The 14,495-nt window shown below is 38.0% G+C and overlaps 1 protein-coding gene across 2 annotated transcripts in view; it reads right to left on the bottom strand.

Annotated features, from left to right (window-relative positions):
• Positions 1 to 5,893: 5,893 nt before the first annotated feature.
• The window catches only part of ACP3 (acid phosphatase 3), a 42,224-nt gene continuing 33,622 nt past the window's right edge, over positions 5,894 to 14,495 (bottom strand). For both annotated transcript variants that reach the window (XM_039837139.1, XM_039837140.1), the window contains 2 exons: positions 14,319 to 14,488; positions 5,894 to 6,759 (listed from right to left, as the gene is read on the bottom strand). In XM_039837139.1, the coding sequence (XP_039693073.1) occupies positions 6,641 to 6,759; positions 14,319 to 14,488 (289 nt within the window). In that variant the 3' untranslated portion in view covers positions 5,894 to 6,640. The remainder of the gene's footprint in view (positions 6,760 to 14,318; positions 14,489 to 14,495) is intronic.

Below are 14,495 nucleotides of genomic sequence, written 5' to 3'. Positions count from 1 at the left end.
TAAAGTCATTCCACCCAAGAGGTATATACAAAGAAACACTCACCCCGGTCAAGAGTAAAGTCTCTTTATTTTTGGATATGTCCCTAGCTGATATACCACTTCCCTGCCCACAAACATCACTGGGCACCTGATGCTATAGCTCTCATCCTTGGAAAGAACCTTAAATTAGTCCTTTCCATTCAAGTGAGAGCATCTACTTCCAATAATGGTTATGTACTTCCTATCTGATGAATTTCCACAGATAACAACTATAAACTCTGGGAAAAATATAAAATACAATTAATTAAAGATATGTGGGAGCAATCAAAAGTAGGCAGACACTAGAGGAGAATTAGCATTTGGGAAAAGAGAAGAGCATTAGGTGATTTTTATTTTTTATGGCTCTTAGCTCGAGTGCAGGTTCAAGCTTGTGCTATGCAGAGGCAGAGGGTGGGGATGGGATGGATAAAATGAAGAAGGAAATAGTCCATAGTTTTTACTGGCTTGAGTACAAGAGAATAGTGTTTGAGAGCATCCATAGCCTATTAAAATTAAGAGAGAAATCCTAAAATATTGAAAGCCAGAGAGAGGGATATACAAACACTACAGCTGACCCCTGCACCTTGAACTAAACATACACAGGGAAGACTCCAAGCGGCTTGACTTAGGCTAAAATAACTGAACTGATATTTGAGCCTCTGTCCTTTGCAGGGGAGACAATTTGCAGTTTGAGTTCAGCCAATTTAATTGACTGCTTAAAAAAAAAAGTTTCTAGAGGAAAGTAATAATATCTGGAGTCTCTACAATATCTCATTTACAATGTCTAAGACACAATTTGTGAAATTATACACAAAGAAACAGAAAAACGTAACCCATACTTAGGAGGAAAGACACTCATTTAAGACCAGGTGATGAAGATGTTGCAATTAGCAAAAGAGAATTTTAAATCGGTTATTCAAGAAAATGTTTCTCGGTCAAACAGGTATATAGAGCTAAAAGGGAAACCAACACCGGCCATTTGTACTAATTCTCAAAGTTCTTTGCGGTTACGATTCACAAGAATTTGAGAAAAACCCAGAGCATGACAGAAAAGGTTCAAGATTAATAAATTCAAACAATGGAGTCCAGAGAAAACAGAGATTATTTAGAGAGCACAAGAGAACTTGAAAAATTCTAAGTAGTGGCCTTAAAGATAGAAGAATAAAATATGAAGAGGCCACTATGAAAAAGGGACAATGAATAAATAGGAAAGAATTCTTGGAAATAAAAATAATGATAATGGATTTGCTGAATGCCAAGGTGGTGTTCCTGAAAATGTAATTTCTTAGAATGTAGAAAAATAAGATTAAAAGCTGGAAAATATGAGAAAAAGTTTGAGGCATGGAGGAGAGAGATCCAGGAAATTCAAGTTCCAAAACATAATTTTCTTGAGTCAAAGACACATGTAAGCCATACAGGATTAGACAGAAAACAGACTAATATCCATGCCTGACTATATCCTAGTAAAACTTCGGAACTTAAAGGATAAAAAGAATATCTTAAAAGACTCATCAATACATATATACATACATAAACATATGTATGTACATATATAAAATAAAATGAACAACAGCAGATTATTTACATTAGAAAGAGAATCAGACTGATATTAGACTTCTCATCAGCAGTCCTGTATGCCAAAAGACAACAGAATATTGCATTCAGATTCTGGGGGGTAATGATTTTCAACCTGAAAACTTTTATGTCTAGCCAACTGATAGCTAAGTAGGAAGGCAAAATATAGACATATTTGGATGCGTTAGAACCAGAAAGCTTAGTGCTCATGTATCTTTTAAATGAAAAAAAAAAAAAACCTACAAGAAAGAGGATATCATGGGTTATAAGAATAGTGAAAGATGTGAAAATTTCAGAGAATAAAGGTATTATTCATAGAATTCATGCTAATCACTAGAAGAACAAAAACTAGATATTGTTGACAGCATTGTCTCTGATTACTGAAAGTGGGTAGGAAAAGCTTTTATTTTGTATTTTATACTCTTCTGTAGTCTCTACATTTATTTTTGTTTTGAATACAATTACTTTTAATAAAAAAAATTAATAAAACTTTAAAAAGGCACCCTCCCCCCAATCTGGCAGTACTTATTTTTTAAATACGTCGTCAAATTTCTTCTTAGGACACTTAATAAGAGGAACTAGTCCATTTAGTTTAGGATCGTTTTGAAAAAATTATGAACTGCTACTGTTAAGACAGGTTTACAAATAAAACATTTTGGAAAAATCTTTTATCGATTCAGCACTGTAATGGCCTGCTGAAATGTGAAAGGGTTAAAGAATAATTAAAACCTGAAACTGGACAAAGGAAGTCCATAACTTAGGCCTAGTTTCTGGAACCCCTAACCACACTCTGTTAATCATGAAACTTGTAACAATGAGCTCATACGCTAACTGCCAATTTTAGCCTGTGTAACCCTGTGTAACCCTGCTTGCTTGCGTGGCATGAAAAATAATCAATTGTATATAAGCTGAAAATTACTATTTGGCCATCGCCCATGGGAACACCGGCTATTGTCCATGGGAACATAGGCAATCACCCATAGGAACATAACATTCTAACACAAGCTTTCTGCTTCTGTACTTCCCGCTTGCACACCTGACCAGTGGGTTGACAGGTAGTGAATAGGAGAAAGATGGACCTTTGTGTTTAAGACAGAATGAGGAATAGGATTTGGGGCTTAAAAACCTTGTATCTTGGCATTTCGAGGCTGCTCCTTTGCAAGGACAGCCGCCGGCTAATAAACTGTCTCCTGGTTAAGAGCACTCAAGTTGGGTCTGGTTATTCTGGACACAACAAGCACATATGTAAAAATAGTAAGATGTAGACATAAAAATATGACTTTTACTTCTTCACAGTAACCTGAAAGTGGATTTTACAAATTATAGCTGAGAATACATTCTCTCTGCTTTAAAAGATTATCATCTAATAATCAAAAGCAGAACTTTATGACAGCCACTAGCTATATATGGCTGTTGAGACTTGACATGTGCCTAGTCCAAACTGAGATGTGCTATGAGGGTAAAGTACACATCAGATTTCAAACACTTAGTATGAGAAAAAAAAAGTAAAATATCTTATAATATTTAAAATATTGATTATATGTTGAAGTGATATTTTGGAAAAACTGGATTAAATAAATTTTATCATTAGAATTAATTTCATTCTTTATTTTACCTTTTTAAAATATGGCTATTAGAAAATTTAAAATCTCCCATGTAGCTCTCATTTGTGGCTTGCATTGTATTTCTATTAGACAGCACTGGTCTAAAGTACTAACATGTTGCGGGCATTCATTTTTGCTCAAATGGGGTTTCCATAAAGAGAATTTTAAAAGAGAAAACTAACACTTTGGTTTTCACTTACCAAGAAACCCCTCTGGCTGTGAACAAAGAATCAATGCCGACAATATTAGAACAAGATAGAAAACAGGAAGTTGGGAGAATAGAGAATAGGACCGGGAGAAGAAATGCCAGTTCTAATATAAAAAAAGATTATTGGTTGAATGACTTCCATGTTTGAATGTTTGCCTCGAAAGCCCGTACTCTTCTAATGCCATGAAATACTTTTTATAATCATATTCTCTTAATGCTTTCTTCATGCCATGCCATTCTAGCTAGGAATATTCTACGTACAACTCTTCCTTAAAACTTTCCTACATATACATTACTGATATTTTCCGTCGTAGGGAATGTCCCTACATTGATGTGGTAATTATTGAATTATTCAAATTCTATTCAAAGGCTTATATTGTGGTTCAAATGTGGGGGAATATGTTTTAGAGCAGAGCTTATCTCAACCCTAGCAATTTTCTTTCAAATAATATTTATCATCATGTCGATTAAACTGATCTCTTTTGACCCACCTTAAATAGTCATTTTCTTCAGTAGAGAATTTGCAAGTTTTCCTGTTTAAGTTGGATGATTAACTAATTTCCTGAAAAATGTTACAGTACATTTGTGCTCTCTGCTTTATCATTATAAATCATTTGTCACTTGCGAATTTTCATTTGTCACATGTGCATACTGCCATAAAGTATGAAAAACAATTACAGCATTTATCAACAGAATAACTGTGGAAGGTAAACAAAGTAATTTGGGAGTGAGAGCTTTCTTTACAATAGTCAAGAGGATAGAAGGATGAGAAATGGGGGATGTTAAAAAAAACTCTCTGAACCAATCCAAAGTAGAGGAGGTCTTTTTAGCTACTTACAGTAATAAAAGATGATACGAGGAAAAGCTTGTAAAAGTTTTTACTTTTACATTCTATTGGCCCTGTCTGAAGTTGTCGGGAACAAACATCTTAATAAGCACATTAGGAACAGAAAATTTAGAATCTAGGCCAGCAATTAGCAAATAGTAGGTCTTCCACAGATGTTTGTTGAATGAGTATGAAAATTCGTGACTTGTGGTTCTGTTTATGCTTCTATTTTAAAGTCTTGTCACTTACTAGCATAAGATGTTGTGGCTTCCTTATTGATATGGCTGACTACTTTATGGAGACAGAAACTTGTCCATTGTTCTTGCTGCTATAGATGTTCTTCCCTTTCCCAAGCCAAGAATGTAGCCAGATCCTGCGTTTCTTTGCCTACGTGCCTCCTGTGTTCCAGCATAAAGCAGCAGTCCCTAGGCAAGAGAAGACAACTCCTTCTCAGGCTTTTGTTTGCAATAGCCTAGGCTCAGTGAGAATTATGTAGAAAATGAGGATGATAGAGGTAAGTGCTTGGAGTTTAACAGGTGGAAACTGTGGGATCCAAGGGGAGAGGAAAATTCCTGAGACTAAGAAACAGAGTGGGGTTCAGGAGGGTGGTTCTGTGCTGGTCAAAGATCCCAGCACTGCTTACAAATATCACCCCAGTTAGGGGCCTGGACAATGCCAGACTGCCGAACTCCAAGTGCGCGGCCTTGGGAGGCATGGCACAGATGTCTTCTGCCTGCCTTTAGAACACCACATGAGAATGGACGGTGAGCTGATTGGAGACCAGGGTGGACAGCAGCCTAGCGGTCCTTCATCTCATTCTTTCTACCAGGTACATTCTGGGATCTTTAGCAGAACCTGCGGAACTGAAGATCACTACCAATGAATGAGATTGAATTTCCCACCAACTAGATGGTTGGAAGCTCAGCGCAGAGTAAAGTTGTTTAGAATAAATTTCAGGCTACGATGTTACCATTTATGAAAGTGCTTGCTTGGACAATGACCAATCCAGAGCACAAAATGAAAAAAAAAAAAAATTGTTCACAGAACATGAGAACTAGATGTGACTTCTATGTTCATTTAGCCCAGACTTCATTTTTAGATTATGAAAAGAAGGTTTAAGATTTGTTCCAACTTGGCCTAAAGCCAGCACGGAGCTCAAGCTCAAGTGAGTCATCATCCTTCAGTCTACTTCTGTATCTACCTCACCACTTGAGAAACTCAGATCTACTTGTAGCAATTAAAATTTATTATCGTTTCATCATGGCCATGAAGAGCCCTTGTTAAGGTAAAATCTCCTAATTTTAACATGAAATAAAGAAATCAGAACTTCAAAGATATCCAGCTCTGATAGTTGAGGTTAATTTCCCATTTGCCCCAAGAATACTCTCAAGAGGTGCCTGTGGCTGCAGTGTTTACCCTGAGAAATCTCGCGGAATAGTCCTAACCTCATCCCCAAAGTTTGCCATGAAATATCTCACTTTTATCATAATTTTTGCATCACTCTAGTATATCGATAGCCTTTGGAAACAAATGACATCATTCTGTTTATAGCATTCCGTTTTTAGTAGTTCCATGGCTGAAAATGTCACATTCCAGAAAACCTAGCAATCCTATGCATGATGTTAAATGAACGCTGGCAGTTGCACTTTTTTTTTTTTATTATTATTCTCAACGGGAAAAAGGTTAAAAAAAAAAAGAACCATGGCTACATGGAGTTCCTAGTTATTCCTTATTATAGAAATTGTGGGGGAAAATGACCTGACCTACAACTAAAGTAGTTGATATTACATTTTCTCAGAGTTAAATACCTCTTTCTAAGACATTTTCAAGATAGCCTTATGTATGTGTGTTAGTGTACAGACACACATAGAGAAATCTGTTAGCTATCAAATATTGGGTAGGAGTTTCTTTTCAGGAGTGTGTTTTATGTGTTGTATTAAACTTACTTAATGACTGAACAAATGATTTATTAAACCTTCTGATTGTGTCTTATTTCTTAACAATCATCCTATATAATACTACTTCTGGTCTAATTTCCCCTCATTATCTCCTCTTCTTTAATCTATGTCTTTGTCACACCTTGAAACCTTTTGCTCTTTGCAGGCAAAAGGTTAGTTGGAGTTTGACTTCTCATTTCTCTCTGGCCACCTGTGTAGAGAGCTTCTTTACAGCTGAATGAGAAGCCTGCACTATGGCGAGGAGACCTAAGCAACCCGGGTGTTCATTCATCGGTAGGTCCAGCGGCTGTCCCTGGATCACTAGAAGTTCTTGCTCTAGGCAGGCTCGAAAAGATGGGTGTGAGCAAGATGATGCCCACATAGTGAAAGTGTCCTTTGAACGGTTCATCACTGAGAGATGCTGCCTCACAGGAAGTTGGCCTGGCATGTCTGCCCTTCTTCAGTTGTCCCTTCAGATGGTCCGATAGGAGTTTCTCTGCCAGCAGGACCCATTGCGAATGAGGGTAAACAGCAGTACCACTAAGACACCAGACACCAGGCAAAAGGCAATAGCAAGGATGATCTTTAGAACTGTGGGAAAATAGGAAGAGCATTAAAGTAAAATTAATAAATTGGAATAATATGAAGATTACCAATCAGTGTTGATTGCTGCCTTAATTGTAAATTTCAGTGGCATTGCCGAAGCAGCCATAGTGTGGTGAAAATAGCACTGGACTAGAAGTCAAGAGATGACTTAGGTTCCAGTTCCAGCATGACCTTTGACCTTTGGGCCTCAGCTCTTCCACTGCAAAGGAAAGGCAGCTTACTGAAGTATTTCTAAGGTCGTCTTGCAGCCTTACCTTCATGCATTTTCTTACAATTAAATTGTTAATTGTTCACAGTCTCAGAGTCAAAGAAATTTCTGAATACTCAACTGCAATCATTACATGGGTCTAAAAGAAATGGAATACCATCTTTTGGTCTTTGAATTTAATTTTCAGTAAATATCTTTTAGAGAGGAAACGTCGAGCACATGTTGACTATGGCAAACATTTTTAGGATAACTGTGTACTAGTGCTAATCTGTACCTCTATTTACACACGTCCCTTTGACAGCTGACCAGTCATGATGCAGCTATATGGGGTCGTTTTTTTAATGAGATGCTATTCATTATTTCATCTGGAAAGTTACCCCCCTTCCACACACACACACAATCTAGTCTACTATAGTATATACATCGCAAATATTGATTTGTACCATTTCTAAATGTACATCTGATTTTCACTGTAAAAATATGGAACCGCTTGTTGGAGTTGGCAATGGGAGAGCAAATGTCTGATCCTGGCAGCTCTCTACAGAACCCTAGCACTCCATGGAACACAGCTGAAAAGCACTTACTTAGCCTAACCTTATCATTGTAGAGATGAGAAAAATGAGAAGTGGAGAGATTAGATAATTTGGCTAAAGTTAAGCTAGTAATTGCATTTGTGTGGGAATACACTGGATCTTATTAGTCTTATGATTTTAAAAGCCATCTATTCAGTAACTGACTTCCAAATTTAAATCCTCCTCAGCTCAAGAGTCATATATTCCAACTGTGAACTTGACCTATTACCTTGGACATCTATTAGGCATTCCAATACTGAACTCTCAATTTCTGCGCCTCTGCCACCAAATCTGTTCTTCCTGCAGCCTCCCTCATCTCAGTTGACATTTTTCTTCTAGTGTCCCAGGCCAAAACTCTTGGAGTCTTCTTTTACTTCTCTCTTTCTCTCACAATCTGTCAGGAAATCCCATTGGTTCTCTCAAACACTGTAGCCAGAAGCCAACGATTTCTCTCCTCCTCTGCCACCACCCTGCTTTGAACCACCATCATCTTTTGCCAAGACTACTACAATGCTCTCCTGACTTGCTTCCTAGCTTTCATCCTTCCTTCCCTACAGTCTATTTTTAACACTGCATCCAAATGACTTCAAATCAAATCATGGCTCTCCTCTACTTAAGACAGAGTCTGCGATGAATGCTCATCTCACTTGGAATGAAAGTCCTGATGATAATAGTTTATGAGACTCTTCATCACTTGGCCTTTTAACCTGTTGGATTTTCTCTCCTACCCCTCTTCCTTCACTATTCTCTTTTGGCCACACAGGCCTTCTCATCTTTCCTCAAACATGCCAAGCACACTCCCCTTACTGCTTTTGCTATATTGTTACCATTGCTCGGATGCTTTTCTCACAAATCTCTGCATCAGGCAACTCCATCACCTTCTTTGCCCAAATCTCATCCTCTCATTAAGAGTTTTCTATTTAAAGGTGCAACCTATATGCCTTCTCCCCACACCCATTCCCAGTCTGGTGCTTGTGATCTTCACCTTTCAAAGTACTTATTTATTATGTTTATTATTTATTATTCATCCCTCTCTCTCTCTAATAGAATGTAAGATTCATGAGGCAGAAACCTTTGTCTTTTTTGCTTGTAAATGTATCTCACACACTTAGAACAATACCTGCCACATGGCAGGCATTCAATACATTTTTGTGGAATGAATTAATGATCTAAATGCCTGGGTTCTCAACTCTTAGTTTTTTATGCTGTCAGGATGCCTCTTATCATGAGAAGATGAATATCAATAAAATTAGATCCTGGTGGATGAGTGCCATTAGTACTGAGGATGGAGCTAATGTAAAGTTGGAAGGAACCAAAGATAATTGAAGAAGGAAGGAAAGGACTAAATGGAAATGAGGGAGGAAGGCAGAGGCTAATGATTCTTAAAAATTAATGTTCATGACTGACTTTCTATATTTGGAAATTGATTTTCAGTTATTTTTATTGGCTATGTTGTCATGGTAGTTCCATGGAATGCGTTTTCCCTGTTTTTTCTTTCTTTGTTCCTTCCTAGGCATGCAGTGAGCACACACCTTATGCCAAGCCAGCTGTGTGTTGGGTTCTGAGGTTCCACAATCTCTGCTCTTGAGGAGATCAATATCTTCTGGGAGAACCAGACAGACAATTATAAGATGATATGATAAATAGTAAAATGGAGGTGTAAAAGATATACCATTGGAGCAGAGAGAAAGTTGCAATTAATACAAAGTGTTCTATTTGGAAGAGAAAGAGTTTGGAAAATCTTCTGAGAAAATGATAAGATTTGAGCTGGCCTTAGAGGTAAATCAGATTTGGCCATAAGACACAACGAGTAGCATAGCACAAGAGCATGTTCAGGAAATAATAAGCAGTTGCATGTGACTATAATACAGGTTATGGCAAGGTGAGACCAGATATATGATTCAGGGTCCAGGTTTTAGGAGGTCTGGTTTGCCATGGGACAAATGGAAATCATCAGCAATTATTACACATGGATGTGACATGGCCCAATTTGTGTTTTAAGAAAAACTCCAAAACTGTGGGAAAAGATAAGATGATAGAGACACTATAGGCCTTGTTGAGAGCTATTAAAATGCCTTTGACAAGATACTGCATGGTCAGCATTAGACTGTGACCCTGAGAATGCAGATGAAGGAATTCAAGAGATCCTCATGAAGTAGAATTGACAGACTCTGTGATGAACTAAATGTACCGGTAATGAAGAGGTTGTGGCGAAGTTCACCCCATGGGTTCTACCTTCAGTGAATGAGAAGATGACTAGGCTGTGAATTGAGATTGAAGGCACATTAAAAAGGGTCAGTTTGGAGTGGAGGAGATAATGAATTTTGTTTCAAATATAGAATCAAGACGGGTTATTATCCTGGTAGAGATGATCAGTAGGCAGCTGGAGAAAATAGGTATAGAATTCTATATGTAGATGTGGAAATAAGGGCTCTGGATGTAGAAGATGGAGGCCTGGGTAGTACTGGCGTATGGTGAGTGTGGAATGAGAAAACCAAGGACAGGGCCCTGGGATGTGATCATTTAGGGGGTTGGTAGAAGGTATCAGTCCAAGAGGAACTGAACAAGGAAGACAAAGAGAAGACTAAGGAGATTCTCTCTCTAAATTATATGCTCCCTTGTACTGTAAAGGATTTTGTGAATTTGACAGAATAATGTTCTAGAATCTGAGAAAAGAGAGAGTGATCAATTCTATCTTATATTGCTAAGAGGTCTAGTGCAGATAATGACTGAAAAAAATGCCCTACTACATGGGAACACATGAAAGCTGCTCAAGGCAGTGTGAATTGGTACTATTTTTTGAAAACTATTTTGGCACTATGTATCAAAGGCCTCTTCCTTTTGCCATTAACTTCACAAGTCTTGTCTACTCTCTCTTTTCCTTCTTTGAATAAGCCTGCTTTTCTCCTTCACTTATCCTAGTGCTTAGATTATTGCAACAGCCTCCCAACTGTTCTTCCTGCCCTCGATCCCATTCTTCTCCAATCTATCCCCTCCTCTGAAGCCAAGAGGTCTTTCTAAAACAAGAAGCCAGTCACATCTGTCCTCTGCCTAAAACCTTCTAACGACCAGAGCTACTCAACCGGACCCAGGAGACACTTAATGCCTGTCTCTCTCTAGCCTCTTTGCACCCTCACCAGACCTAATGTTTCCAGTACCTAAAACGCCCCATGTTGTCTTTAGCCTCTTGGCTTGTATACATTTTCTCTCTTTTGTCCATAACATTCTCCTCTCCCCATCACGATTCACCTAGTTAATTCTTTCCCTTCTTTAGGTTTTGGTTTGAACATCACCCCCTTTGGGAACCCTTCTCTGACCCCTCAGACTTATGCTAATTGCCTCTGCTGTAAGTTCTTATAGGTACCTCTAGTCCTTCATTATAGTACTCACTTAACAGCGAGGGCTTGTTTAATTCTCTGTATCCCTCTCCTCCTTGCTTGCCTCCCCACCTCCCTCCCTCTCTCCCTTGCCTTCTCAACATAGTATGGAACTTAGACTTATCATGAACTTCCAAGCAATGTCTCCAGTTGATTTAATTGATGAGAATAAAATTCATTGGGTCTAGTAACATTAGCTAAAAACATTGCTTATAGATACAGTTAAGATTGCAGGGGTGGAAATGCACTAAGGTATAGGGTTGGCAGACATTCTATGTATAAGGACATGGCCTTATTTAATGGTTTTGTCCTGCTTCCAGTATTGGCTTTCTCAGGAAATCCTAAATGTCCTTAATTCAGCCCAGTAAATTATAAACATTCAGCAGGTAGAGCTATTAATTGAATTCATTTGGGCATTCTGTACTTTTATTTGCTAAATTTGGTGGCCCTACTAAGTCGTCATGCCACCCCTATAAACTTTCTTGCTTCACCCTGCTCTGTAGTGTCTCTGCCAAGGCAAGGGATAGATCATCTAGGCCACTTCTGGTCTTAGATATTCCTAACACTGAACACAATCTAATCTGCCTTCCTGAAATGTGTACTTGCTGACCTTAGCATTGCTCTCTGAGACCATGCAGGACGTGTGTAATCCTTTTTTCTTAAAGAAGTTCAAATATTGAATTCACTTTGTTGAAGACCACCCTGTGTTATAGACTCTTAACAAGTTTTCTATGTGTGCTGGTAACTAAATCTAATAAAACAAAAATCAGAAAACAAAACTCTGATTTGTGGCATATGCTGATTTCTGAGGTAAAAATACTCCAGCCATGGCACTAAGACCAACTTCAAACTGCCGAAATGAAGTCATCGAACTCGGAGTTGGGAAGTAGTATGCACATTCCACTCTTGATCTGCTTGAGCTGGCTCCAGCAAACCAGTCCCCAAGTTTTCTTTTTAATAACATATTTTCCTGCTTTATTATATTTTGCCCTATTTAGATCTTGAATTGTTGATAGTGGTGTTTTGAGAAAAGGATTTCTACTTACATACCACAGGTAGATTTGATAAGAAGAAGTGACAGATTAGCAGTGGAGGATAAGGGAGAAGTTGGGGGTCAAAAATAACTTACTGGGTATTGCTTCTTACCAAGATAGAAAAGAGTAGGTTCAGACAGGAAAAGTAACTAATTTATACACTCATTGAGGAAATGTTCATTGAGTGTCAATCTATGCCAGACACAGGCCCTTCCAAGTCTTGAGGACTGATATAGCAGAGAACAGATAGAATACAGATAGGATAGATACAACAGATAGAATCCTTGCTCTTGTGCAGATGACATTTTATCTCATTAGAATTTGTCCCTTGAAGGAAACCTGTGGGAATCAATTTGAACCCTCAATTTTCTGCCAAGTAACTCCCCTATCTTTTCTAGCTTCAAGCCACAAGGACATTTGATAAATGTCTTTCTAGTACCTTGTACCACACCACTAGAAACCTCTGTCCAAACTGATTTCAGATGGTTCAATTGTCACCTCTTGCAGGAAGCCTTCCTTGATATCCCTTACTACCTCCTTCCCTTCAAATTCAGTTAACTCTTGTTTCCATAGCAACCCTTGTAGGCATAAGATATAAATTACCCTTGTTATTCTAATATGTATCTCCTTACTTCTCTCCTACATTGTATTCCCAATGGCATTTTCTTAGCAAGTTTTATCTTAAATAGATGAAGCAGAGCCATCCATCAGCTTAGTCTTTATCATAAGTGATAAAGTGCAAACTAAATAGATTTCAATATAAAATATTAATTTAAGCCAGTCAAATAATTTTACTTTATATATTTTTTCCTCCTGTTACGTTAAATAAAATGCCCAAACAAAAATAGAGTCCCCAAAATCTGTCCTTAAGGAATTTTATTATAATTAAAACACACACACACACTTCAAAATTCATTATAAAAAAAGTAATGTTTTTGAACTTCCTAATAATGACTTTATTCACTATTTTACATTTGGCTCACTTCTGGAGGAAACTTACATGCATGGAGGAGAAGAAATGATTAGATGAAGGGCCCAGGGCCAAATATTTACTTGGGAAAGAAATAATACAAATAAACATATCAATCAATGTCTTGTGACAGTTATCCAATGACCAACTGGGAGAGGGAATAACTATGCTCTAGACGCTGGCATCCAGTATAAGCTTATCTCCAGAAACCACTGCATCTTCAGCCATAATAGTGACGTAGCATGTTGGTCTTTAGATGTGTTGCATCTGCCACATGGCAAATCTACAGGACTTTAAAGAGTTGTCATTTGAACATGATTTCTTACATAGTGATAGGTTTCAGCAGGATCTGTGAGTGCTTAGGTTTTTCTGTAGATACCAGAATCAAACCTTATCCATTGCTTTTGTCCTCAGAATAGATACCACAGCCACACTCTCAACATTCTAATGGGTTTTGATCTTGGAGACATTCAGGATATTCTAACATTTGTGATTTCTTCTAATTTCATATGTGTCATCATACTTCCTCTCTTAAATCACATTCAACATCTATTACCATTGGAGCTTTAAGAGAAACTCCACTCATGAAGGGCTCTCATCTCTGATGGCTGATGTCTGAATATCTTGCTGTCATTAAATTACTTATCTGTTATGATGTATGTACTCCAAGAGCTGCCATATATATTACATATATCAAAGTTTTCTGGCAATTTTGCTTTTGGTTTCTTCAAAACTAACACGATTTTTCCAGGACCAAAGGAAACAAAAATCTATTTACTTTTTAATTCTGCCACCCAATATGTTTTAACAGAAATATTAAAAATAACCAGTTTCCCGGTATAAATGATTTCTCCAGATTTCTCCAATGTATCTCATTTCTTTGCTTCTCCTCGTGAGAAGGCTGGAGCTAATTGGTTAGTTGGTCCTTTGCTCATTAGCCTAAGATTAAAGTTTTCCTTCTTTGCTCTCACCTAGCTTGTGGGAAATCTGTACCACTTCAGACACTTAAAGAACAACTTTATTTAATTCTGCTCAAAAGAAATCTGAGAGTCTTTAAACAACAAAAGGTCTTATGCAGTTAATCATATAGCTCATGGCAGCCTCATGAAATTTGACCAAAGTTTTATCTGTGATTATATTTTGGCACTGATGCCCTTTTATATTAACACTGAAAAAAAACAAAAACAAGTTAAGGTTTGTGGCAAGTGGGGGCAGGGCCAGGTGTAAAGGTAAGAGTTGCCTGAAATTGGGGTCTCTGTAACATGTAATTATTACTCAAAACCAATTTCTTTCAAAGCTGGGGGTAATGGTCAAGTTATTCTCGAAGACCGTCCACTCTAAGAAAGAGTCCGCATACACCCTAAGCCAGCACATCCTTAGTACCTTGGCGGCTGCTCGTGATCATACACTCCGTGGGCCAGTCCTGGGGGATCACAGAGGCAACCAGCTCAGCGAACTTCCTCAGAGGACAGCTGTGTGTGCAGCCTGGCAGCGTGAGGGGATACGGCTCATGCTGAGTCTCATTTCGATAGTACATCTCTACGAAGTACTCTCTGGTGG

The sequence above is a fragment of the Pteropus medius genome, unplaced genomic scaffold (assembly GCF_902729225.1).
Source record: "Pteropus medius unplaced genomic scaffold, Ma_sr-lr_union100, whole genome shotgun sequence".
Classification (NCBI taxonomy): domain Eukaryota; kingdom Metazoa; phylum Chordata; class Mammalia; order Chiroptera; family Pteropodidae; genus Pteropus; species Pteropus medius.
Note: the sequence above shows the minus strand (reverse complement) of the source record. Positions and strands in the feature narration are given on the sequence as shown.